Source organism: Mytilus galloprovincialis, chromosome 1 (genome assembly GCF_965363235.1).
Source record: "Mytilus galloprovincialis chromosome 1, xbMytGall1.hap1.1, whole genome shotgun sequence".
Taxonomy (NCBI): domain Eukaryota; kingdom Metazoa; phylum Mollusca; class Bivalvia; order Mytilida; family Mytilidae; genus Mytilus; species Mytilus galloprovincialis.
This window is the reverse complement of record NC_134838.1, coordinates 47,408,793-47,433,858: the sequence shown is the minus strand read 5'-3', so window position 1 is coordinate 47,433,858 and position 25,066 is coordinate 47,408,793. Positions and strand designations below refer to the sequence as shown.

Genomic DNA, 25,066 nt, shown 5'->3' with positions numbered 1-25,066 from the left:
CTCAGTAATATTCTTCTTCTTCTATTTGAAAAAAATAATAATAACATTAAAAAAAAACTATGCATTTTTATATGAATATAAAAGTATTTCAGAGCGGTTTATGGGGCTAAGTCGACAATTATGTTTTAGATCACAAGTCAAAATTAAGTCACACTTCATGTCAGTATGATCATGCTTTGCATATAAAATTGATTAAAATGTTACTCTGAAAGAGATTGTTTTAAGGCAGCATCCATTTGATTTTCGGGGGAGGGGGGAGGGGGGGGGGTGTTTGGGTGGGGGCATTGAATTTTTTTCCAGACAAAGTTTTTTTTCGCCTTTGGTGAAAAACAATCAATTTTTTGGCGGCAAGTTGAAAACAATTATTCTCTTTCAATTTTAGCATTTCAGTTAATGGCAGCTGAGGGTAAAACAAACATTTTTTTTCTCAGGGTCAAAAACAAATTTTTTTTTTATCCAAAAATTGGAAACAAACTTTTATTTCCAAAAAAATCAATACACCCACCCCCCCCCCCCCCCCCCCCCCCCACCACCATCATCAGAAAATCAAATGGTTGTTGGTTGCCTTAGTTCAAATTTAGGACAATACTTTTTCATTTACTTTTGCAGGATTCCTTTATCACAAAAAAATTATAAACAATGAATGAGTTTTGTGTCAGTCATCTAAAGCAGTTAAGGTTGTGCAAAGACAGTATAAGATTTCCTTACCTTGTTTTTAATCAACCATTTCACCGACTTAAAGATAATTGTTAATCCAGTCAAATATTCACAGCTGAACTCGCCATTGTTTTTTTCAAACAAACACACTAAATGTGTGTACATTGTTTTCAGATGCCAGTTGACATCGATGTGTTAGACCAAAAAACTACAATGTCAAAAAATGTCTTTCGTTTGGAATTTAGTTCCAGTGGGGATTCATAAGGGGTGATAGAACGTTAGACTTGTTTTCTTTTTTTAACTTTGAGATACGTATTAGTTATCTTTTATATAGTATATATAATCTTTGTTTATCTGTGAAAAAAAGAAGAAAAATAACACTATTAAAAGACAATTTCGCATAATTTATAAACGTCGATCAACGGCGTTACGTAATTGTTAAAAGACGGCCAATTTAACATGTTTAAGTATTATTTTCTTTAATAAGAAAAACATTGATCAACCATGCTTTAAAAAATCAAAGAAAATCTATTTCTGACCTTAATGGCAATTTAAAAACAGACAAAAGAAAAAATTCCAAATTGGCGCCAAATTATTTTTCCGAGAAATTAGCGCAATTTCAGAATGGCGGGTTTTAATATCAGTCCAATTGTTGTATTAAGAAAGTAGCAACAACGGTCGTTTCTAAGGGCTTGCTTTCCGACTGATTTTGGAAATTTTTCTTTTTCTGTTTCTTACTTGTGTGATATAGCTATATCATAAATATACATTTTATACTATAAAGATATCTTAATATAACATGAAGCAACTTGTTCATACTATTTTGTCACCACAGTATATTATAACGATAAATTTGTATACTATAAAATCCTCTCGATACAACATGGAAGAATTTTGTCATACTATTATGTCATATAACTATCTTATAAAGACATATTTTAATGTCAAGCTTACAGTTCTTATATCACGAGGTGTCATCTATATATCAGTAGACTATTTGATTAAACTATAAGACCATTTTGTCATACCATAAAACCATTTCACTTTATCATAAGACCATTTCACCATATCATAAGACCATTTCATCATATCATAATACCATTTACCATGCATATCATAAGGCCATTTTATCATATCATAATACCATTTCACCATATCACAAGACCATTTCAGCATACCATAAGACAAATCTATAAATAGCGGCGAAACTTCCCCGCGAAATTCAACCGCAACACCGATTGTAATGAGAAAAAAGAAGGCCGTGAAGGAAATCTTGTTGCGGCCTTAAGGAATCGCTTTCAAGATGAATGAATTTATTGACTCTAATGTTGCATTTGTCCTCAGCGATGCGGAGTTGCAAAGACTTGGTGTCGACAAGATAGGCGACACACACAGATCAATACCTCCTACAAGACAAAAACAAAAAGATGGTCTATATTCTTTTCGCCAAATTTAAATTATCATGACAGCAACCTGTTTGTTTTAGATGGTTTACTTAAAGTACATCTTTGCAAATCATGTTGACAGGTACGATGAAAAATGTGTAACCCGTATCCCGTACCCATTACAATTTAGCCGTATTCTTGAATATTATTATTATTTAATAGCTGAGAGCCAGATCGGCATATGTTTAAAATGATGTTAAAATCATAATGATATTTTAAACGAAGTTAACAAATCAATACTGAAAGTTGATAAATCTGTACTTTTCTATATAAATTTTTACTTCGGGTCAAAGGGGCAGGGGTGCATTTCAATACTCAATTGATAGGGGTGACGCTGGGGTTCCGGTACCCTACCCTTTTCGTATAATTAAGATTCTACAAATGCATATAACATTTAAAAATTTGCGTATGTAAAGGTGTGACTTTTTTCCATTTTGGTTTGGTTTCATGAGGTGTGTTGAAAAATTTACTACCAAAGAGACGAAGATGTAAAATTTGTGGACAGAAACACAGCAATGAACACCCAAACTTGTGGCTGTGAAAAAAAATACCGAGCTTTTTATTTAACAAGTAATGGGATTTTTTTTAACTTATCATATATTTCTGATATTTTCTCCTACCTATTCACATAACAAGTAGCAGAAAAATGTGACATATTCCAGCCGCACGTCCTATAACCAAGGATTTGTATAGACAACTCCTTGCTATAACCTAGTATCCTAGTATATAGGAAGTCTAAGTTGAGATTACAATATGCTGAAAACATTTATGTTTTGATATATTATTATTTGAAGGTGTTAAAAAAAAAATTGTTCATTTCTGATTTCCGTACTCAAACCGAACGGTAATCCCCGTACCAACATCAGACAGGTACGATACTATTGGGTGACTATAAAGTGCGATACGTCAGAGAAACGAATGAATAAACAGAAATAAACGAAACAAAATGAAAATTAATCAAAAATATAATAACATCGATGCGAAATATATATACAATATCCCGTTGAATTTCAAGTCTTAGCTGGATTGTCACGATTGAAAATAAACAGCTGCGCCATGAGCACATGATACGCACTTCGTCTTGTGTGTGAAGTTTTATGCAATAATTATAAATAGTTTCTGAGATACGGCGCGACATGTGAAAAACAACAACCCTTTTCTTACAAAAATAAAATTTTGAATCATCACCAAAAACTATACAGATCTTTAGATTTATATTACAAAGAAGTGTGTAAAGTTGTAAAGTTTAAAACAATAATCATTTATTGTTTTTGAGATACGGTGCGACATGTGCCCCCCTTTTAAAAAAACCTCAATAACTCTAAAATAAAATTTTGAATCATCATAAAAAATTATACAGATCTTTAGATATATATCTAAGAAGTGTGTCAAGTTTTAAGCAAAAATCATAAATCGTTATTGATGATACGGCGCGACAAATGACAAATAAACACTTAAAAAAAAACAACAAAAAAAAACCCTCAATAACTCTAAAACAAAATTTTGAATCATCACCAAAAAGTATTCAGATCTTTGGATAAATATAGCTAAGACGTGTGTAAAGTTTTTTGCAATAATCATAAATCATTTTTGAGATACAGCGCGACATGTGAAAAAAAAACCTGTTTTAGTTATAAAGTCCCGTAACTCAAAAAGTTTAAATCCTATTTTCACCAAAACGTATACAGATTGTTTGACCATCATAAGAAAAAACTATGTTAAATGTCATGAAATTTGGATAGGTGGTTCTCAAGTTACGGTGCGACATGTGGACGCCGGACAGACAGAAATACAGACGGACGGCGGGCATTAATTTACATTTGTATACCTTAATACGTCCCGTCAAAATTTTGGGGGACGTATAAAAATGAATTAAAGTGAACAACAAGTGTTTATCGTCCAGTAACACGTATTACATTCATATCGGAACAGGAGTAAGTTATCGCGGTTTGAATATTCGCATGTTTTATACAAGAAATACATGCTGAGTACAAGTATGTGAATAGGTAGTAGATTATATCAGAAATATATGATATGATACAAAATTGTTCCCATTGCTTGTTAAATAGAGAGCCCGGTATTATTTTCACAGCCGAAAGTCTGGTTGTTCATAGCTGTGTTTCTAGCCACAAATTTTTCCTCTTCGACACTTAGTAGTCAGTTTTTAAACACACCAGATGAAACCAAACCAAAATGGAAAAAAGTTACACTTTTACATACGCAATTGTTTAAATATTACATATACATTTTAAAAATCTTAATTAAACGAACTTTATATATTTATTTATTTATAATTTATTTCATTTTCAATAATGATACACAATGCAGTGCATCATATGCCTATTTGGCTGGCTGAAAATTACTTGTATATATGAACGTCATTGCTTGTTATAAATTAATGCAGGTTGCACTTTAATATTAAAATATTCATTCATTCATCTACAAAAAGGATAGCGCACAAGAACACCACCCGCACCCCCTTCTGTCAATAAATTCAGTCATCTTGAAAGCAATTCCCTAAGGCCGCAACAAGATTTCCTTCACGGCCTGTTTTTCTCATTACAATCGGTGTTGCGGATGAATTTCGCGTGAAAGTTTCGCCGCTATTTATAGATTTGTCTTATGGTATGCTGAAATGGTCTTGTGATATGGTGAAATGGTATTATGATATGATAAAATGGTCTTATGATATGGTAAAATGGTCTTATGATAGTGAAATGGTATTATGGTATGTCTTATAAGATAGTTATATGACACAATAGTATGACAAAATTGTTCCATGTTGTATCGAGAGGATTTTATAGTATACAAATTTATCGTTATAATATACTGTGGTGACAAAATAGTATGAACAAGTTGCTTCATGATATATTAATATATCTTTATAGTATAAAATGTATCTTTATGATATAGCAATATCACACAATAGTTTAGTTAAATGACAAATCAGTATGAAAATGTAGCTCCATGTTATATCAAGATGTCTTCATAGTATGAAATATTATCTTCATAACAAAGTGAAATAACAGAATAGTATGAAAAGGTAGCTCCATGTTGTATCAATGTGTCTTTATAGTATATAAATGTATATTAGTGGTATAGCAAATTGACAGAGTATTATAGTCAACTGTCGTTATAGTATAGAACATTTGCTTCATGATATATCTTTACCCGTAATGATATGGTTATTGTTATCATAAGGCAGCTGTGGCGTTCCATACTTACACATCGATGTCAACTTGCATCTGAACACAATGTACACACTTTTAGTGTGGTTGTTTGAAAAAGCAACGGCGAGTTCAGCTGTGAATATTTGACTGGAATAATTCTTCTCTTGAAATCGATGAAATGTTTGACTTAACTAAAACAAGGTAAGGAAATCTTAACTGTCTTTGCACATTCTTAACTTTACTGCTTAAGATGACTAAACACAACTCATTCGAATCATTGTTTATAATATTATAAAAAAAAATTGTGATGAAGGAATCCTGCAAAAGTAAATGAAAAAGTCTTTTCCTAAATTTGAACTTAAAACAATCTCTTTCAGACTAGCATTTTATTAATCACTCTTATTCAAAGCATGTTCATACTGACATGAAGTGTGAATTACTTATGACTTGTGATCTGAAACATAATTGTTGACTTTAAATAGCATTCAGAAACTTCTCTGAAATGCTTTTATATAAATATAAAAATGCATAGTTATTATTTATTTTTTTTATAGAAGAAGAAAATGATTCGACCGAGTCTTTTTTGTTCATATTTATTATCAAGTTCATGATTGGAACCATTTATTTATTGGTTTAGTTTTTTTTTTAATAATTTGAGCCCATTCATTAAAACTTGCATGGTATCAATGAGACAAAATTTATTGTTATATATAGTTTGTTCCTACAAGGATTGCAAACTAATTTCCTTTTATTTCAAATAATGAAGAATTTACATTCAGAATACTTTCATTAGCAATGATCTCTTTTAAGTTTGAATGAAAAAGGTAGGACCAGGTATCAGTAAAGAAAAGGAATTCCTGTTTTTGATCATTTTAATCCTGTCTTGATCCATTATTCATGATTATTTTGGCTACCCCTTGTATTAATGTAACAGAAATTTATTTCTGTGTTGAAATAATTTGGTAACAGCAGTTAAACTACTTACCAAAATATAAATATTAAATTAACTCTTACAATAATAATATTATGGCACAAAGGGCCTATTTCACTGTGACTCAGTTCTGAAAAGTGATAAAATGTGTTACTCTTTTTTTTTTTTGCACATGTCTTTAGTATCAAAATATATTTAATAAAATTATTTTAATAATATCCACATGTAAATAACAGCATATGGTGCTTAATATAATCATAGTTTGTTCATGAGAGTGTCAAAGAAAGGGACTTAACTCGTAAATTACTATCGGCCACGCTTCGTCAGAAATATCGACACATCGAAGTGGCACACTTGCGTATTACAGCGTATTAAGTGGCACAAATTTGACATATCATAGTCCAAGTTATGTTACATAACATAATTTAAATTCAGCAAAGCTTCCCGAGAAGTTAAGAAAGAAAATTACGATTTTAATTTCCTGTGACCAATTTTTTTGGTCAAAACCTAGACTTTGAAGACACATTTTGAGAGAAAAAATGAGTTTAATCAATAATTGAGTGGATCTATATAGTTCTTATATACTCAAGAATGTTCACGTAAAAGCAAATTAGTTTTAATTCATGCAAAAAACTACAAATTCCAAAAAACGGCCTTATTTTTTCTGGTAAAAAAATGCCCGTATATGGTAATCACATGACTTCCATTGTTACTTTAAGAAATGGGGTCAAACCGGGGTCAGCTGTCCGACTGTTGAAAGAGGTACAGCAATGATGAGTAGCTTGCATAAATTAAAACATGGACATATGTATTTCTCCGGCACAGTCGGTTTGGACAGATGTGTCCCTCCGGCAGCAAGAGGGTTAAGTTCCCAGTGTAGCATCCATTCAGATATACATACCGTAATATAAATTATAATTATTATGGCGATAAACAGTTACTTTATGAATAAATACACATTAATAGCTTACGAAGACATTATCAGCACTTTGTTATATTGCTAACGAATATTCTTGAATGCCTGCATATAAATCATAAATAATTTTCAAAGACTAAAATCATAATTTGTTATTTTGCAGGAATTATGTCCGTTATTTTATATTCTTCTGATCATCATGATTGTTGTCTTCAGTGAGTACTTGAAACCCGTCCATTGAAACCAGTTAACACCATCACCATAGGTTGTGTGGCGTCCTTTCAGATAGAGGCCATTTAAGTTGCTATTGTGACATGCACCATACCACCATCCACCCTTATGATTTACAGCGCAGTTTCCTATATTATCTTTATCGAACGTCGAAAATGTGCTTCCATTTTGGTGCATCTTCATAGCATCACCTACACATTTTATAATACAAACGCGATTAAGGACTATAAAGTATAAAACTTGATGATGATGATGATGATGATGATGATGATGATGATGATGATGATGATGATGATGATGATGATGATGATGATGATGATGATGATGATGATTTTTGCATTAAAGCTAAGCTAAGATAAAGGCATTAACGCAAAATATAATACAACTCGTTATATACCCAAAATCATGGAAGGACTCGTATATAATCGCACTTCATAAGAAGGGAGACAAATCTGATCCCAATAATTACAGAGGTATATCTTTAATCAGTAATCTTCCTAAAATATTCAATGCTGTACTCAATAATAGACTAATCACAGTTGTGGATAAACAGCTGAATAACTGTCAATTTGGCTTCAGAGAAAACCACAGAACTGCTGACAGTATTTTCATATTAAAATCTTTAATTAATAAATATATACACAAAAATAACAAAAAAATCTATGCATGCTTCATTGACTTAAGAAAGGCATTTGACTCTGTATGGAGGACAGCCCTTCTATATAAAGTATGCAAAATGGGAGTAGGAAAGTCTTTTTACAGAGTAATAAAACAACAATATTTGGATACGTAATCCTCTTTAAAATATAAAGATCACATTTCTGACTATTTTGACATTACTAGAGGTGTAAAACAAGGGGACTCATTAAGTCCTACTTTGTTCAATAGTTTTATAAATGATATCACTAAAGGCTTGGAAGATGACAACTCAAGTCCATTGGAGCTTATAAATAGTAAAATAGGCTCCCTCCTGTTTGCTGATGATCTGCTTTTACTATCAGAATCTAAGAAGGGTCTCCAAAATAGTCAAATAAAGTTTCCATGTTTTGTGAAAACTGGCAGCTTTCTCTAAACATAAATAAAACAAAAGGTATGGTCTTTTCAACAACAAAGCAAAAGCCTGAAACATCTATACTTGTATATAAAAACAAAAAAAATAGAGAATGTTTTAGAATATCCTTACTTAGGTCTGCTGATTACATCAACTGGTAATCTCAGTCATAGTACAGCTGAATTAACAAAAAAGGCAAAAAAGGTTTTGTTTTCTATTAAAACATATACTAATTCTCTTGGCAGCCTTCCTATCAGAGTGTCAAATAAGTTACACCTTAGTGAGACCTATATTGACTTATAGTTCTGAAATAACATATTTGGACTCATATATAACATATTTCAAAGCTAAAAAAAAAAGAGCTTTGATTTCTGGAAAAATTGTGGACCCATTTAATTTTATTGACAAGACTCCAATAGAAAACTTGCATCTTGGTTATTGCAAGTTTACCCTTGGCACTAACAAAAGTGCCTCAAACTTTGGTACAAGGAACGAATTGGGAAGACTGCCTATTGAATGTCATATAAAAACCCAAACTATTACTTATTTAGCAAGGCTTTTCACCTCAAATTTGAATCCCTTATTACACGAATCTTCTCAATTAACTAAAACTTTGTGGATTCTAATGGCTCCTATTCATGGTTCACTTTTGCAAAAGATATTCTTTCTGAATCTAACATTGATATAGATAGACTAAAAACCTGTGATAATTTAAAACAATTGAAAAATATTAAAAGCTATATTAAACCCCAAATAAACTCATACTACAACAACCTGTTGATGGATAAGTTGAGATCTATTGATGATAAAAGTAAATTAAATTTTTATAAAGGACTTGAGCCAAATCTATTGATCAAACCTTACCTCTCTAACTCAAACTTTGAATTTAGAAAATTAATAACAAAACTTAGAAACACTGACCATTCATTATTAATTGAAAAAGGAAGGCATTTTAAAATTCCTCTCGAAGAGAGACTTTGCAAAAAATGCAAAGTACTTGATGATGAGAAACATTTCTTAATAAATTGTTCTCATAATTCAAATATTAGATTAACATATTTTAATTGCATTAACAGAGAAAGTAATTCATTTGCTAATCTCACTGACAATGACAAAGTTATATACGTCTTGTGCATATACTTAACCCATCAACACCAACACAAGTGGATACAATAGGATCCTTTATAAAAAAGTCAATGGAACTGAGGACAGGGGACCCTTTGATATTTACCTGAATTTGTATATATATATTGAGTTACTTAGTTATTGTCTTTATTTGTTTTTTGTTGTTGTTATATGTCACAAACTGTAAAGTTTATATGGCAATAAAACTTTGAATTGAATTGAATTGAATTGAATTTATATCAATTAATTCAACGAGAAACCGACTGAAGATTTTTGCCATGCAGTCTTTATTGTACATCACGTCGACAAGCTGGTCATCGTTTTTAATTAAGTTCATGTCAAGCTTTTCAAGTTTCAAGATGAAAGGCCAAAATTACAATTTCGTACCCAACACTTACCATTTCGTAGACGTGATCAAAACCATAGTGCACCTTATGGGCCAACTACATTAACCATTTAGTACCTCATAGACTAAATACTTGTTTACTATTTTTGTATTTTATATTTATAAATCAAAAAATTGTCCCAAAATCGGTATAGGCGATTTTGTAAAACAAATGACTTTGTATAAATACATAATTCAAAAAAGAATTCATCCTTTTTACTGTTTCCAAATAATAGACAAAACTTGCTTAATACCTCAATGTTCTATGTCGGCTAAGTTGGTTGACAGGCGAGATCATCGGACACATAAAATAGATACCCACATGCATATTGTGGCCTAGCTTTTTTGGCCAAAGAGTTTCAGAGGAGATAATCTTTGTCAAAGTTAACTGACGACGGACACAAAGTGAAGTACAAAGCCCAAAGATATAACTTTGAAATATAATCCTTCGTCAGTGGTCGATATTAAAGAATGGAGAAACTTGTTTCCATTGATTAAGTTTAGTGCCTATATATTCTTAAATATAACAAAAGTGTAAGCGTTGTTGTGTTAAGCATACACTTCTCGTATTACAAAGTATTGGAAAACAGGTAGAGATTGCCTGACTGACCCAATAGACGCTCACTCGTCACAACCTATCACTACTAAGCTGTTTGTCAAATATGAAGTTATTCTGTTGTTCATTGATACTGGTGAAATCTGTGACGTAATACATTTGTTGGACAAACGGACGGACAAAGTGAATGAAATATATCCCATTTCTAACCTAGAGTGTGGTTATAATAATTAAAGAAGTTTTTCTCACCTGCATCTCCAGAGTAGCCAGTGACATCTAGTTTATATCCTGAGTGTTCACTACTAACAGAGAATGTGCTATATACAGCATGTCTATTACTGTCCGTTCTGCTCTCAAAGTCTGTAATGTCGATCCTAAGCATGTACGTTGCTTGGGAAGTCAGCTGATGCAAATGTTCATTACCTGTAAGAAAATGATATATAACCGTGCATCCAAGCTATTCAATAATTCATTGAAAGAATATATGCATAGTGTGCTAGTGATCTAATACGGCATATATGGGGTCAGTAAATTCTATATGGGGTGAGAGCTAAGCTCGAGTCCCAATATGGAATTTACTGACCCCATATATACCGTATCACATCACTAGTACACTATGTAACGAATTTATCTTACCGACTATCTTAACATGTGGCCACAGACTAGGGACTTATCATAGTGAGCAAGTCTTCAATATCGTTAGCATCAAGAAACTATACTGCCATTGACTATTCAAAAACAAACGCCAACATTAACAACTTGTTAGATTTAAATGTGTTATATGAGAAGTATTTATTAAAAGTAAAATCACAGAAATACTGAACTTCGAGGAAAATTCAATCGGAAAGTCCATAATCAAATGGCAAAATCAAATGACAAAACACATCAAACGAATGGACAACAACTGTCATATTCCCGACTTGGTACAGGCATTTTCAAATGTAGAAAATTGTGGACTGAACCTGGTTTTATACCGCTAAACCTCTCACTTGTACGACAGTTGCATCAAATTTGATAATATGATAATGATGCGTGAACAAAACAAACAGACATAAGAGGTAAAAATTTGGGAGGTCACATTCGTGAAAAGGGAACGGTATTGTAGTTACGACGTAAGGAACATATCCGATATCATCTATATAACAGATATTCCATAACGGTCAACCAACTCGTGATGGCGTCCGAAGTGAGGATTTCATCTTCCCAATGCTTCACTAATGGGAAGCTGAAATCATCTCTTTTGTCGTAAAGTTTTGTTTTCAACCGACCCTCATAGTCAATTTCTAGATATAAATCCTAATCAAGTGGCAAAATCAAGAGCTCAAACACATCAAACAAAGGGATAACAACTGTCATATTCCTGACTTGGTACAGGCATTTCCTATGTAGAAAATGGTGGATTGAACATGGTGTTATAGCGCTAAACCTCTCACTTGTATGACAGTCGCATCAAATTTGAATTAATTTCAAACTTTCAACTTTTAAGATTTTTTCTCAGTACCGTTTTGTTTTTATAAAGGGACGTGACATCACTACTAACCGTGTCGAAATAAGCTCCACCCACCTACTAACCTAATATGGCATATACACGGTCTCCACGCGGTTGCTTTTAATCAATCATATTCCTAGAAATGTATAGGAGGTAAGATAAATGTATATACTATAGGTTCAGTTACGCCCCGTACACTATAAATTTGCTGTAAAGACGTCATACGCAATCTGGGTGAATCATGACCTAATGCAATGTAGTATAAATATAGACAGGATACAGAAGCAATCTAATATAAAAAAACCAGTTGTGTTTAGGGTTTTCCTACCTATTTTAATGTCTAGAAAGTCCACCCTTATATTTTTTGGGGCACTTTTGGTAGTATTACGTGACAAAATGTTATGTGGTACCAATAGTAGTATACGCAAGATAAATCCTACCTACCAACCTACCCTCTTACCGTTAAGGAGTCAACCCAAAACACACGTATTTTTGTTTGGCCTCATCTGTGTTAACAATTGGATAGCAACTGTATTATACATGTTTGGTGTATAAATTTTATGTACTATATAACTGGAAGCACTACCCTTTATACAATGGTTTTTGAAAAATAAGTTTATATGCAAAAAACAATACGCTGACATTCATCATGTTTTAAATAACATCACCGTAAAAATAGTATAATATGCATGTCTGTGTGTTGGATTGATACAGGTACAGCCAAACATTCAAACCAAATATTTGTATTAAATGAAAGAATTTATAATTGTTCAGGTAAAAGTATACATTTTTTTTAAAATTCATTCATATTACAATAAGTTCTTAAATTTGTAAGGAAAACCGTAAAGATCAGTTATCAAGAGTATGGGGTATACCTCCCCAAAGTAAAAGGAAATATTAAAGAGTTTGAAAAAAAGTGGCATGGGAAAAACTTCAAATTTACATTTCTCATACAGACTCATAGTCATTACCTAACCAATGTTCTCCATTCATATTACCAAATCCACGCTTATACGATTCCCAGTCTCTAAAGAAATTGATTTCCCCATTTATCCTCCGCTGGAATATCTGAACATAAAATTGAACAAACAGTCGTTAAACATGTATACATCAGTTTATATCTAACTGTTTAAGGGGGCTCGCGGGTCTAAATCTTTTTTTTTGTATATAGGATTTCGCTATTTTTTTCTATAAATAAACTTTATCCTTTACGTAATTGAAAAATGAAATAAAAATATGGGGTCACCGTTCATTTAAGCTCACAATTTGCCTTTGAAAGAAGCATGCATTTTTGTTAAAGTCCTTTTTTTCTGTTGAACTAATAGAAGAAAAAAAGGTAAAATTGAAATAAAAAAAGAACTAAATTACAGAAATCGCTTAAATTTTACAATAGTTTGGTTTAAGTACAGTTCATTTGAAATAAATACTAAAACATATGTTTCACCGATGAATTAAAAAAGTTTTTTTTCAATTTTTATGCAAAAAAATGGCATTTTTTCACCGAAGAGAGATAATTTGGAGCTTTTTCAATGATATAAACATTTTAAAAGTCATCTGGGGCTAAAACGAATTGATTGTTTTGGTCGATTTTTGTACCATATCATAAAGTAACAACTAATATGAGGCAGCCATAACCTGTAAATGGGTACAAAGTCTGTATGAATTATTTTTTTGTAACTTAAATATTTTGTTAAAAAAAAAGAAACGGAAATACCGTTACGTTTCCGATTTTGGTTCTGTTGTTAGGGATTTTAGTTGTGACGTTATTTAAGCTATGACGTCATATGCAATGTAAACAAAGAAACGCTATCATCAGGGGTGCTTTCCATTATGCGGTACGTACCAGCTGAACCCCTCGAACCTGAAATGGAACGCGCCGTACCATACGGTTCGTCTGATTCGTCGATTTCCCCGATCCAATACAGATCCAAGATGGCGGAAAATAGAGTTTAAGAAGAATGTAAACAATTTGCAATTACAGATTACAGAAAAGGAAAGATATATGATGATGTTTCAACGGCACAGAACACTTACGATTTTAAAGAAAACATATAATTACACAACCGAGTTATTTTGGGGGGTTTTCATTTGTGAAAATGCCGCATATTTGTGATTTTCCAGCCCATTCATAAAAGCTCATCCAAATACATGAATGAAAGTAACAGTATTCTCGTCTGCTTGAGATGCAATAAAAATCGTCTTTTTATATCGTTTGTGCACCTTTTTGTTATAAATTTGAGGTGCCATTTGATATGTAAGGATAGATTAATTTTTTCGTCGTTTGAATTCTAATTGTTTCATTGTCGTCTGCACTCTTCTCATCTGACATCTGCCTCCGATACAGTAGACTGAAGTCAATTCATTTCTTTAAATATATAAGGTATCCATCACTAACAGACAATGCAAGCAGAGGCCATACTAAACTATGAATTTCAAAATTACAGGTTTCAATCTTCATATAGTATGATGAGTTTTTACCATGACAGTAAGTATTAATATTAATAAGGAAAATCATGTTTATATAAATGATTTACCTTAATATTGACAATTTTTTAAACAATGAAATGAATGAGCAAGCTGTCTCCCAGAAAAATATTATTAACCAACTGTTTGTCTAATAACATGATTAGATGATATTGTCAGATCATACATTGTCATAGTCCGAGATTACTCTGACGTCCCATGGCCCCAGCTTGCCTGGCAAAACAGCCGTCGGACGTCAGAGTAATCTCGGTCATAAACATGAAAAGCAAATGATAAGATTTTGTAAAAACAAACCAACTGAAAGTTTGAATAAAATTAAACCAGTCCGGAGATCGGGCTAATTGTGTAGCATGTAACTTGTTGGTTTATTTTTTCAAATTTTTTTAATTTCAAACCCATACACAGCCATATTAAACGAACCCTTTTAGGGGTTAACTGAAAAGTAAATTCGACCCTAGCCCGAAGGCCAAACTCTCCATTTAAGTCACAATTTGTAAAAACAAATAAAGATTTAATTATGGTCTTCAACACAGAGTCTTGGCTTAAACTAAACACAAAGCTATTAAAATCCCAAAAATTGACTGTGCCAAACAACAATGAACAATCCAAAGAGGTCAACCAATGGCCTAGATCCGCTCTATATATAACAAACAGAAATCCTTAAAAAAACATCAACAAATGATAACCACTGAACGTCAGTAACATGACTTAGGACAGGAAAAAACAAATTTACATGTATGCACCATATTCAATTCCTATAATAACATTTCTTTGATAGAATAATGAAAATACAATTCCTATCAAGTTTTTATTTTATTTAACTATATGTACTGTATGCATTTTACTGTAGTACATTGTAGCTCCATGTATTTTCATCATTAATGTTACATTTTTGATTGGAAATTAAATGAAGGTTGATTTTAAAATGACATGATGTTGTTGTAAATGTAAGCCAATCACAATAACTTGCCATAATGTAATGTAATTTTACGTATGCGAGAAAAAATAGACATTTTTCTAACATATTTGAATTCCATTTTTTATTGTTATTACAAACTATATTTTTTAATGTGTCTCACCTAAACCACCTCACATTTAAAAATATGTATCCTTACATTGTAGATCCAGAGCATCTACAAAAATTAATTAATGAGCAGGGGCATCTTTTGGATAAAGATGGAGTCAACATATTGACAGAACAAGAAAGTTCTGTAGAACAAGAAAAAAATTTGGTTATTGAACCAAGACGTATGTATAGCATTGATGGAGAGACTTATTTGAGATTCTTGATTCTATTTATCTGTATTCTTGTTCTTGTTGTTGCAATTTCTGTCAAACCCAAAACAAAATTTCATGAATAGATAATAAGAAAATACTAAGCAGATGTGCATATCAACAATGATCAACTTAAATTTATAGGAGTAGCACCCCTTTTACCCTTTATTTTTTTTAAATATAATATTACAACAGTATATCATATTCATTCCCCTGAAACTTAAAACAAAACCTTGTAAATGACAAATAAGATCTATGAATATGTGCTTATCTTTAATCATTATAATATAATATAATTATATTCAAAAGCACTTTTAAATACTATATACAATGATATATGAGCTGAGCTTTAACACATTGGCATACATTCATCTTAATACACATGCAATTCGTATTACTATGATTGGACTGGTAATGACCCAAATATACCATAAGTATCACAAGCATGTTCTATTTATTCCTATTAAAACATATTAATATATAGTATTTTTTATTAATTTGTTTATTTAATTCATGGTATTGGTAGTGGCATACTTGTAAATCATGTCCATTACGTCTGATATATCAAAACAGCTGTAAACACTGTAATAAACTATTCCATCACTCAGAAACATATTGATATATTTGTAATCTATTTATACATAAAAATGCTCACAATACATGTACATTTTGTTTAAACTGACAATAATAACATTACAATATAATGGTAAAATAAAAGTAGCTGGTTTGATGCCTGCATGTTGTTTGCTATCCATTTTCACATATATATATACACTTGTACATTTATATACTATATACCTTGTGTAATTTATTATCCTTGTAAAATTAAAAATGCTTTAAAACAAGTTTTATCACAGTCCTTCTTCATTAATTGAAAATTTATGAATATTCAGCAAATATATAACTCTTTTAAAATAAAACTACTAAATACCTTTTGAAATTTATTATCATTGTAGAATTGATAAAAGAGGTTTTATCACAGTCCTTCTTCATTCATTGAAAAATGATGAATATTGAGCAACAAATGCATATATAACAAGGAAACAATATGTACAGTACATACAATAAAAATGTAAATATAACAAGGAAACAATATATATTACAACAACAAATATATATATATAACAAGAAACAATATCATTCTTTTCAAACTGAAGTCCTATAGTTAAAAAAAAATAAAAAAATAAAACTTATTTCAATAGCTAAATCAGCAAGTACCAGTGTTGGAAAGAAATGTACAGATCAAGAAGTACCATCAACAAGCAAGGCTGCAGAGGAAGAAAATGGTATGTGTTTTTTCTTAACTTGTATCTGTAGATTAAACAGAATGGAAGGGAAAACCGTTAATGTTGGAATTTATTCAAAAGATAAAAAATATATAATGTATATCATAAAGGCTTCATTATTTGTTTACAATCGTAAAGTTTTTTTTGGTCGTATATTGGTATCATGTTGGGGTCGTTGTCCAAAGACATTTGATTTTGCACTCTCACTTCAGTTTAAGTAAATAGAAATCTATAAAATTTTAACACAAGGTTTATGACCACAAAAGACAGGTTTGGATTTATTTTGGGAGTTGTGGTCTAAACAGTTCAGGAATAAGGGGCCAAAAGGAGCCAAAATTAAACTTTGTTTGATTTCATAAAAAAATGAATGATTGGGGTTCTTTGATATGCCACATCTAACCATGTATCCAGATTCTTAATTTTTGGTCCTATTTTCCAATTGGTACACATTAAAGTCCAAAGGGTTCAAAATTAAACTTAGCTTGATTTTAACAAAAATTGAATTCTTGGGGTTCTTTGATATGCTGAATCTGAACATAAACTTATAGATTTTTTATTATAATTTAAAATTCCACAGTATTGGGCAATAGCAAAAAATCTTCAATTGCACAGTCTTGTGCAATAGCAAGAAATATTCTATTGCACAGTATTGGGAAATAGCAAGAAATCTTCAGTTGCACAGTATTGTGCAATAGCAAGAAATCTTCAACTGCACAGTATTGCACAATAGCAAGAAATATCTAATTGCACAATATTGCGCAAAAGCAAGAAATTTTCCAGTGCACAGTTTTACCCAATAGCAAGAAATATTAATTTGCACAGTATTGTCCTGTTTTCAAATTGGTCTAAATGAAGGTCCAAAAGGGTTGACATTAAAGTTTTTTTTATTGCAAAAAAAATTTGAATATATGGGGTCCTTCAGTATGCTGAATCCAGAATCTAACCATTTATTTAGATTTTTAATATTTGGGCCCTGTTAAAAAATTGGTCCACATTGAGGTCTAAAGTGTCTAAAATTTAACATTATTTGATTTCATCAAATTTTGAATCACTTCCATGAGGAAAATAAGAAAAAACACAATAAACTTTGTTGTAATGACAATACATATAATGCATACAACTAATAACTGAGTCATTTCACTAAATAACCCATTTGTTGAGAAAAAAAAAATAACTGGAATAACCTTTTTGTGCAGATACAGCATAAAGCAACCAAAAATCAAAACCAATTTGTAAAGTTCTCATTGCTTGAGATTTTTTTTTTTTTTTTTATGAATATTACTTAACTTGAACTACATTTTTGCCTTGTAGTTTTTTTAGGTATATCTGGGTACGAAAATTCGAATACTATATTTCTCATAAAACTACAATTACATAGTTATAGAGAACATACATAAATATAACTATAAGGTACAATTTTTACAAGCATGTGTGAACAACACAACGAAATAAACTTGGATGGACTAACTTTAACATTTATAACTTTAATAAATTTACATAGTTTTTCTAATATTACAATATTACATAAATATAACAGTTGATCAAATTCATAGATATTACAGTTTGACCAGCAGTATGAAGGTAAACATTTTTCTTTCAAACATAAAAAATCCACAATTCATAATATAATGGTACTCATCACCAATGTCGTTTGAGTCACAGAGACAGCAGAACTACATAGATCTACATAACCTCAAAAGGGCAATACTGTAATTGTTTATTTCATCCCCAATCAGCTTAACAGATGAAAGTTGTCAAAAGGTAAATGAAAACTAATCCAACATTTTAACAAAAAGAAATATTTCTATAACAGTCCACATAATCTTGATTTGAAATAATACATATAATTTAACATGTAAAGTAAGTAAAATGGTACATAATTTCAGAAAAATATATCTGGGATGACTGCAGCATCAAGAGGCTCATCGAATATAGAAAAGAGCATTCCAACAAATTTGAGGAGGGGAGATTAACTAAGAAGGCAGTGTGGGAAATCATTGCTATAAAGTTTAATGCTACAAGCGATGAACAAGCTAAAACTGTCACTTGGATTCAACTGAAATCCAAGTGGCAGAAGCTTGAATCAAAGTTCAAACAGGTGGAGGATAAAAATCGAAAGAGTGGAGAAGGAACACATAACTTCAAATACATGGAGGAAATGGAAGAAGCTGTTGGGGACAACCCCAACATCCGTCCAGCTAAGACCATTTCCTCCATGGATTTGAGTGTTGAAAAAGACAAAGTGCAAAAAGAGGGAAAAGGGAAGCAACCCCGTAAGAGAAAAGCTAATGAACTAACAGAATCTTTGGGGGAAATGAAGAGGGAGAGAGAGGATAGGTATGAGAGGTTTGAGAGTATGGTGAAGGAGATAAATAAAGAGAGGTGTGACTTAATGAGAGAGTTTATAAATGTGTTTAAGAATAGTTGCAATAAATGAGAAACCAAGGATTTTTTCAACATTTAATCCAATAAAACTTGATGCAGCTTCAATAATTTTTCAATATAATAATTTGACAAGTTAGAACTTTTGCAAAGTTAAACAGCTTTAATGTATAGAAATAAGTTTTGAAAAAATTAAACGTACATAAAAATTTTCTTCTGCAAATTTTGTTGATATAATGCTTTATTATGATAAACTCTGAGAGAACACTCTCTTCCTCTTCCTATAAAAGAAAAAACAAAATTTTACTTGTTCATATATTGTATAAGATGATTGAAACTTACTTTCAAATTTTTTCTTCAAAAGTTATAAACATTTTTATTGCAATTAGGAATTATAACACCAGATAAATAAATATTCTCCCACATCATGCACATATAACTATATCTTTATTGGATTAAATGTTGTTTTGTTAGTTCATTAGCTTTTCATATTCAATTACCACTACCATATTATGAAATTAAATTTCAAATTTGTTTTATCTTCTGCACGAAATATAATATTCCGGAAAAAAACCCCAGTTTTCCCTTTTCCTTGTGATATTTATTTTAACATTAGAAATTGTATTCATTATTCAAATTGTAACTGATAGTTTACACGAAATAAATCCTTCTTACACAGTCATTGGTTCAATCTGTATCCTTCATTACAATAAGAAAAAAGACAGATTTCATGCAAGAAATCTATTTGTTAAAGAAAGAAATAAAGATAAGAGAGAAAAATATTTCTCTATAACATATGAGTGATTTCAAGTGAAAATATAAAATTTTGCAGAGAAGGTATTCGTGTTAATTATATATATATATATACAGATGATGAGATTGATGATTCATACTTATTGTTGAAGGTTTATTTCAGAAATTTGTAAAGTAACTGATTAAAACAGCATACCATTTATGTAAAGGTATTTATAATGTTTGGTGGAGGTAAACATGTTAAAAAAGGTCAAAGCAGGTTTAATTTTAGTTATAACAATAAAATTGTATTGTTTTATTCACCAGCAATGATAATTGTGTTAAATCTGTAACAAGGTTTGTATCATCATGGCAAATTTTTATAGTTTTCAAATTTAAACAGATTTCAACATCTTATTATACAAAACTTTTTACGTGTTTTAAGAAATGGTAAATTAAGTAAATTGGCCTACATTAAAGTCAACTAAAATGAAACCTGTATGACTATGCATGAAATAAATGATACTTATTTTCAAATGTATAGGAATTAACTAATTCAAGTACAAACTAGAACTTAACAAAGATAGTGTATTAAGTCAGAAGAGCATATTTAAGTTAAGATACACATTTAGCATTTAGCTAAAGATATTGATATGTTATGCAGTTCCTTTTTTTGAGATCGTCCTGAACAGGCATGAAATATTTGCCACTGAACCTAAATCAACCAACAATCATTCAATCCTTTTTTAAATATTTGATTTGTTTAAAGGGTGGAAAACTTTTAACTGTTTTGCATTGGTATTGTTTAAGTCTCAAATCAAAAGAAAAGTAATCTATAATCTGCTTTATCTTTGGTAAATAATCTTTTATGAGTTACCGAAGTCTGTCATTTCAAGGATGTAAAAAAAATATAAGGAGCTGTATAACCTATGGAGGCTTTTAAAAATAATATTAAAATCTTGGGACAAGATAATATTTACTGTATGGACATCTTTAACATATCCCTCTTTTGAAATGCCAAACGTGTTGGCACATCCAAATTGGGAGGTTGAAGATTGTCTTCATCATCAAACTCATCATCGAGATGAGTACCTTCTCTTTGAATAACAAAATTGTGTACAACAGTACAACTAAAAATTAATTCCACCATGCATGGTATGTCTAGCATGTCTAAATATTTGAGACGTCTCCATTTGCCTTTCAACATGCCGAATGTGCACTCTATTTTATTTCTGGTCGCAGATTGCACTTTATTAAATTTCAATTCCTCATTTGCAAGTCTGCCTGTGTCTCTGTATGGTGTGATGAGCCCACTGAAATCATATAATTAGAACACTAGAATAATAAAAGAAGTGGACTGAAATTTTAAGATCATGTCCTATATATATTTGTTGTTTTTTTTAACACAAATTAGGTGTTCAAAAAGGAAATAGTTACATGTGAAAGTTGAAATTTTGGCATGGTAACCCACATATTTAGTCCTATACAAGAAAAGATGAAATTTAAGTAGCCCACACCAAATATTGGGGGCCATTGGCGTAATAGTATAATCATTTATTCTTACCGGTACTTAGATTAAAAGAATGATGTTGCAGGCAAAGCCTGCATTGTTTAAGTTTTGTGGTTACTCTTGTTAGAAAAGATATATTCTAAATCATTAGATATGTCTTACATCAGTAATTTGGTTTGTGAAAAAAAGATCTACATATATAGTAGTTACTATTTATTCTGGTTTAATCATTTGGGTTGACCAGACCTGTACTAACCACTTGCAATAAACTGGATTAATCATTTGTGTTTAATTAACCCTTTCCTCCATTGACATTTTTTTTTACACATACCTGATTCGCATAGGATTTTTTCAATTAAAAAAAATCATCAGGTTTAAAGTATCAATGCATTGCAAAAAGGAATATTTCATCAATGAAATTCCAGTCAGATATTCTCTTGAATATTCTTTTTATATTAGATACAAATTTTATTAGATCTGATAAAGATTTTTCCTAGTTAAGACGTTTCAACTGAGGCACTACACAGGCGTCAAAAGGTGTCATTATGGAGTAAAGGGGGTGGCGTCAAAAAGCGTCATTATGGAGGAAAGGGCTATGCTAATCGCTTGCAATGAGGTGTACTTAACTGTAATAATCATTTGTGTTTAACTGTACTTATCAGTTGTGTTTAACTGTAATAATCATTTGTGTTTAACTGTACTAATCATTTGTGTTTAACTGTACTAATCATTTGTGTTTAATTGTACTACTCATTTGTGATAATATGTACTAATCAATTGTGATGACATGAACTTACCATTTGTGATACACTGTGCTTATCTATTTAAAACCTTAGTGTGAGTTATGCATGGTATTACCCATAGGCACATAGAATTCCTTATTTACAAAGTCGTCGACTGGGAAAATAAAAATCTCAATATATATAGAAAATTGAGAAGAATTTCATTTCTCTCATCAAATCATATCATGTGATGAAATTTTTCAGGAGCATTAACTGAAGCCTATCAAAATATTTTAAAGATTTATACTTAGTCAGTGGGTAGGCACCATCTCCCAATAAATGGCTTTCAATTGGCAGATGGGAAACTTTTTCTTCCAGCGGTGAATTCCGATATACCCTCGCATCATGAACTGACCCAGGCCAACCAACAAAAACATCAATAAAAGTCATGTCTGCATCACAAACACCCTTTGAAATGTAAAATAAGTCAATAGGCTATATGTCTTAATCATATCATATTTTTTGTCACCTAAATGGGTAGACTTTTTTTTTTTTTATTTCAAATGCTAATACCTGTCTATTTGTCCATTTATTTACACCAAATGAACATTAAAAATTGACTTTTCTTCATCAGACAAAAATGCATATAAGTTCAAAAGCTAATAATTTAATTTTAGATGTAACACCTTTTCTGATTGGCTTACGTTGTATTGTATTTCAGCTCATTGACATAATTTTGTCATGTGACCGTGATGTCTTCAACTTTTTTTCATGGTTTACTCTGGTTTACATGAATATAAGAATTAAATGACTTATATTTTTTAAATATTACAGTTATTCCTTAAATTAAACAGTTCAAAGTACCCAACAGATTTTTTTTTGTATATATTTTGTTTTTGAAGAAACATTGAAAAAGGTAACATTCAGGTATAAAAATTATTTTTGAAAGTAAAATGTCTGCATAGAAAAAATTAACTGGCTTTATTTCATCTCAGAATTTTTAATGCTGATTACAGGGCTGTAACTACAAATGTATTATCTTTTATCTCTCATCCTGAACATGCATAAAATATTAGCCACTGGACATTAAGCAACCAACAATCAATCAATCTTATATCCAAATTTATTACCTGCAGAATAATAGAATAATCTTTCTTCCTGTTCAGGTAGCTCTGTGGATGGTCCGTTGGTTTCCTTATACTGATATGTGTCCCATCCACAGCTCCTATCACTCCTGGAAGACCTTTGATGGCTTTGAATTTATTTTTTATTTCTGCTTGTTTAGCTAAAACAAAATTCAATTATTCATATAACATGTATTATGTCAGTCATAAATTGAATTATTTACATATATACACACCTTTGGAAACAATTTTAAATTTAACAATGACTCCCCTCCTCGTTTTTTCCGGGCTGGGGACCGGCAGATTGAACCTCAGGCGCTTGTCTCTGATTATATATATATATATATATATATATATATATATAAACAAAAAAAATTAAGAGACAATTGCTTGTGGATTGAACCTGGCAGAGTTAGAGTCACGTACAAGATCTGAAATTAAAAAAATATATGATTAGTAACATTTAGTAGCTGACTTCCCTCCTCTTTATTCCGGGCTTGGGACCGGCAGGTAAAACCTGGCAGAGTTAAAGTCAATTTTCAGCTGCAATGATGAAGATAATGGTTTACATGTTATCAAAATTTGAAATGAGTTATAAACATTTTATCAATTTAACAATATTTATTCTACATGTTTATGATCTGCATTATACATGCCCTTATACAAATGTAAAAGGAATATATTTCATTTTGCCAGAACAGTGTTCATAGTTGATATCAATCATTCAACCAGTTAAAATTTTAGTAAAATTAAATTGTATATATATATTTAGAATATTTATATTTATACTTCAGCTGTAGAGAATAATTAAAGATCTATGATAGGAAAGCACCTATAACAATTTATTGTTTTTATTCCTATGCCTCAAATACCTTCATCTGGCCAACAAATGTACTGGTCTGCAATTTGCACTACAGCAGTTGTGCATCTTCTCACTGCACGATGAGTAGAGGACATTGTGACACCAAAGCGATCACTGATTGATCTGTAGGTTTCAGATGTAGCAATATACCTAGAATATGAACTGATTTTTTAAAATACTAGTAACTAATGACTATGTAAAACATATATATAACTACATTAATCTGCTGCAACAAAATATTCCTTTATTAAATTTGATCTTTTATCCTACTTATATAATAAGGTCAAACAAAGAAAACTTCAAATATAAAATTGAGAATGGAAATGGGGAATATGTCAAAGAGACAACAACCCGACAATAAAAAAAAAACAACAGCAGAAGGTCACCAACAAGTCTTCAATGTAGCGAGAAATTCCCGCACCTGGAGGCGTCATTCAGCTGGCCCCTAAACAAATATATACTCGTTCAGTGATAATGGACGCCATACATTGGGGTTTTCAATCTTTAATTTGTAAAGCCTGATAATTTTGAAGGTAGAAAACTGAGATGCTTCATAATTTATATATAGATGCCTCATGTTACAAAATTTCTATCAGAAACATGTCCAATATTCTTCACCTCATTTTCATGGTTAAGTAGATATAGGAAGATATGGTATGAGTGCCAATAAGACAACTCTCCATCCAAATAATAATTTATATGTCCAATATTCTTGACCTCATTTTCATGGTTT

General features: G+C 31.0%; 1 protein-coding gene across 1 annotated transcript in view; it reads right to left on the bottom strand.

Moving 5' to 3' along the window:
• LOC143076212 (angiopoietin-4-like) overlaps positions 1 to 25,066 on the bottom strand; it is a 61,735-nt gene that overhangs the window by 26,446 nt on the left and 10,223 nt on the right. The window contains exons 4-5 of the mRNA XM_076251925.1: positions 12,928 to 13,024; positions 10,717 to 10,890 (exon numbers count right to left, since the gene is read on the bottom strand). Coding sequence (XP_076108040.1) covers positions 10,717 to 10,890; positions 12,928 to 13,024 — 271 coding nt within the window. The remainder of the gene's footprint in view (positions 1 to 10,716; positions 10,891 to 12,927; positions 13,025 to 25,066) is intronic.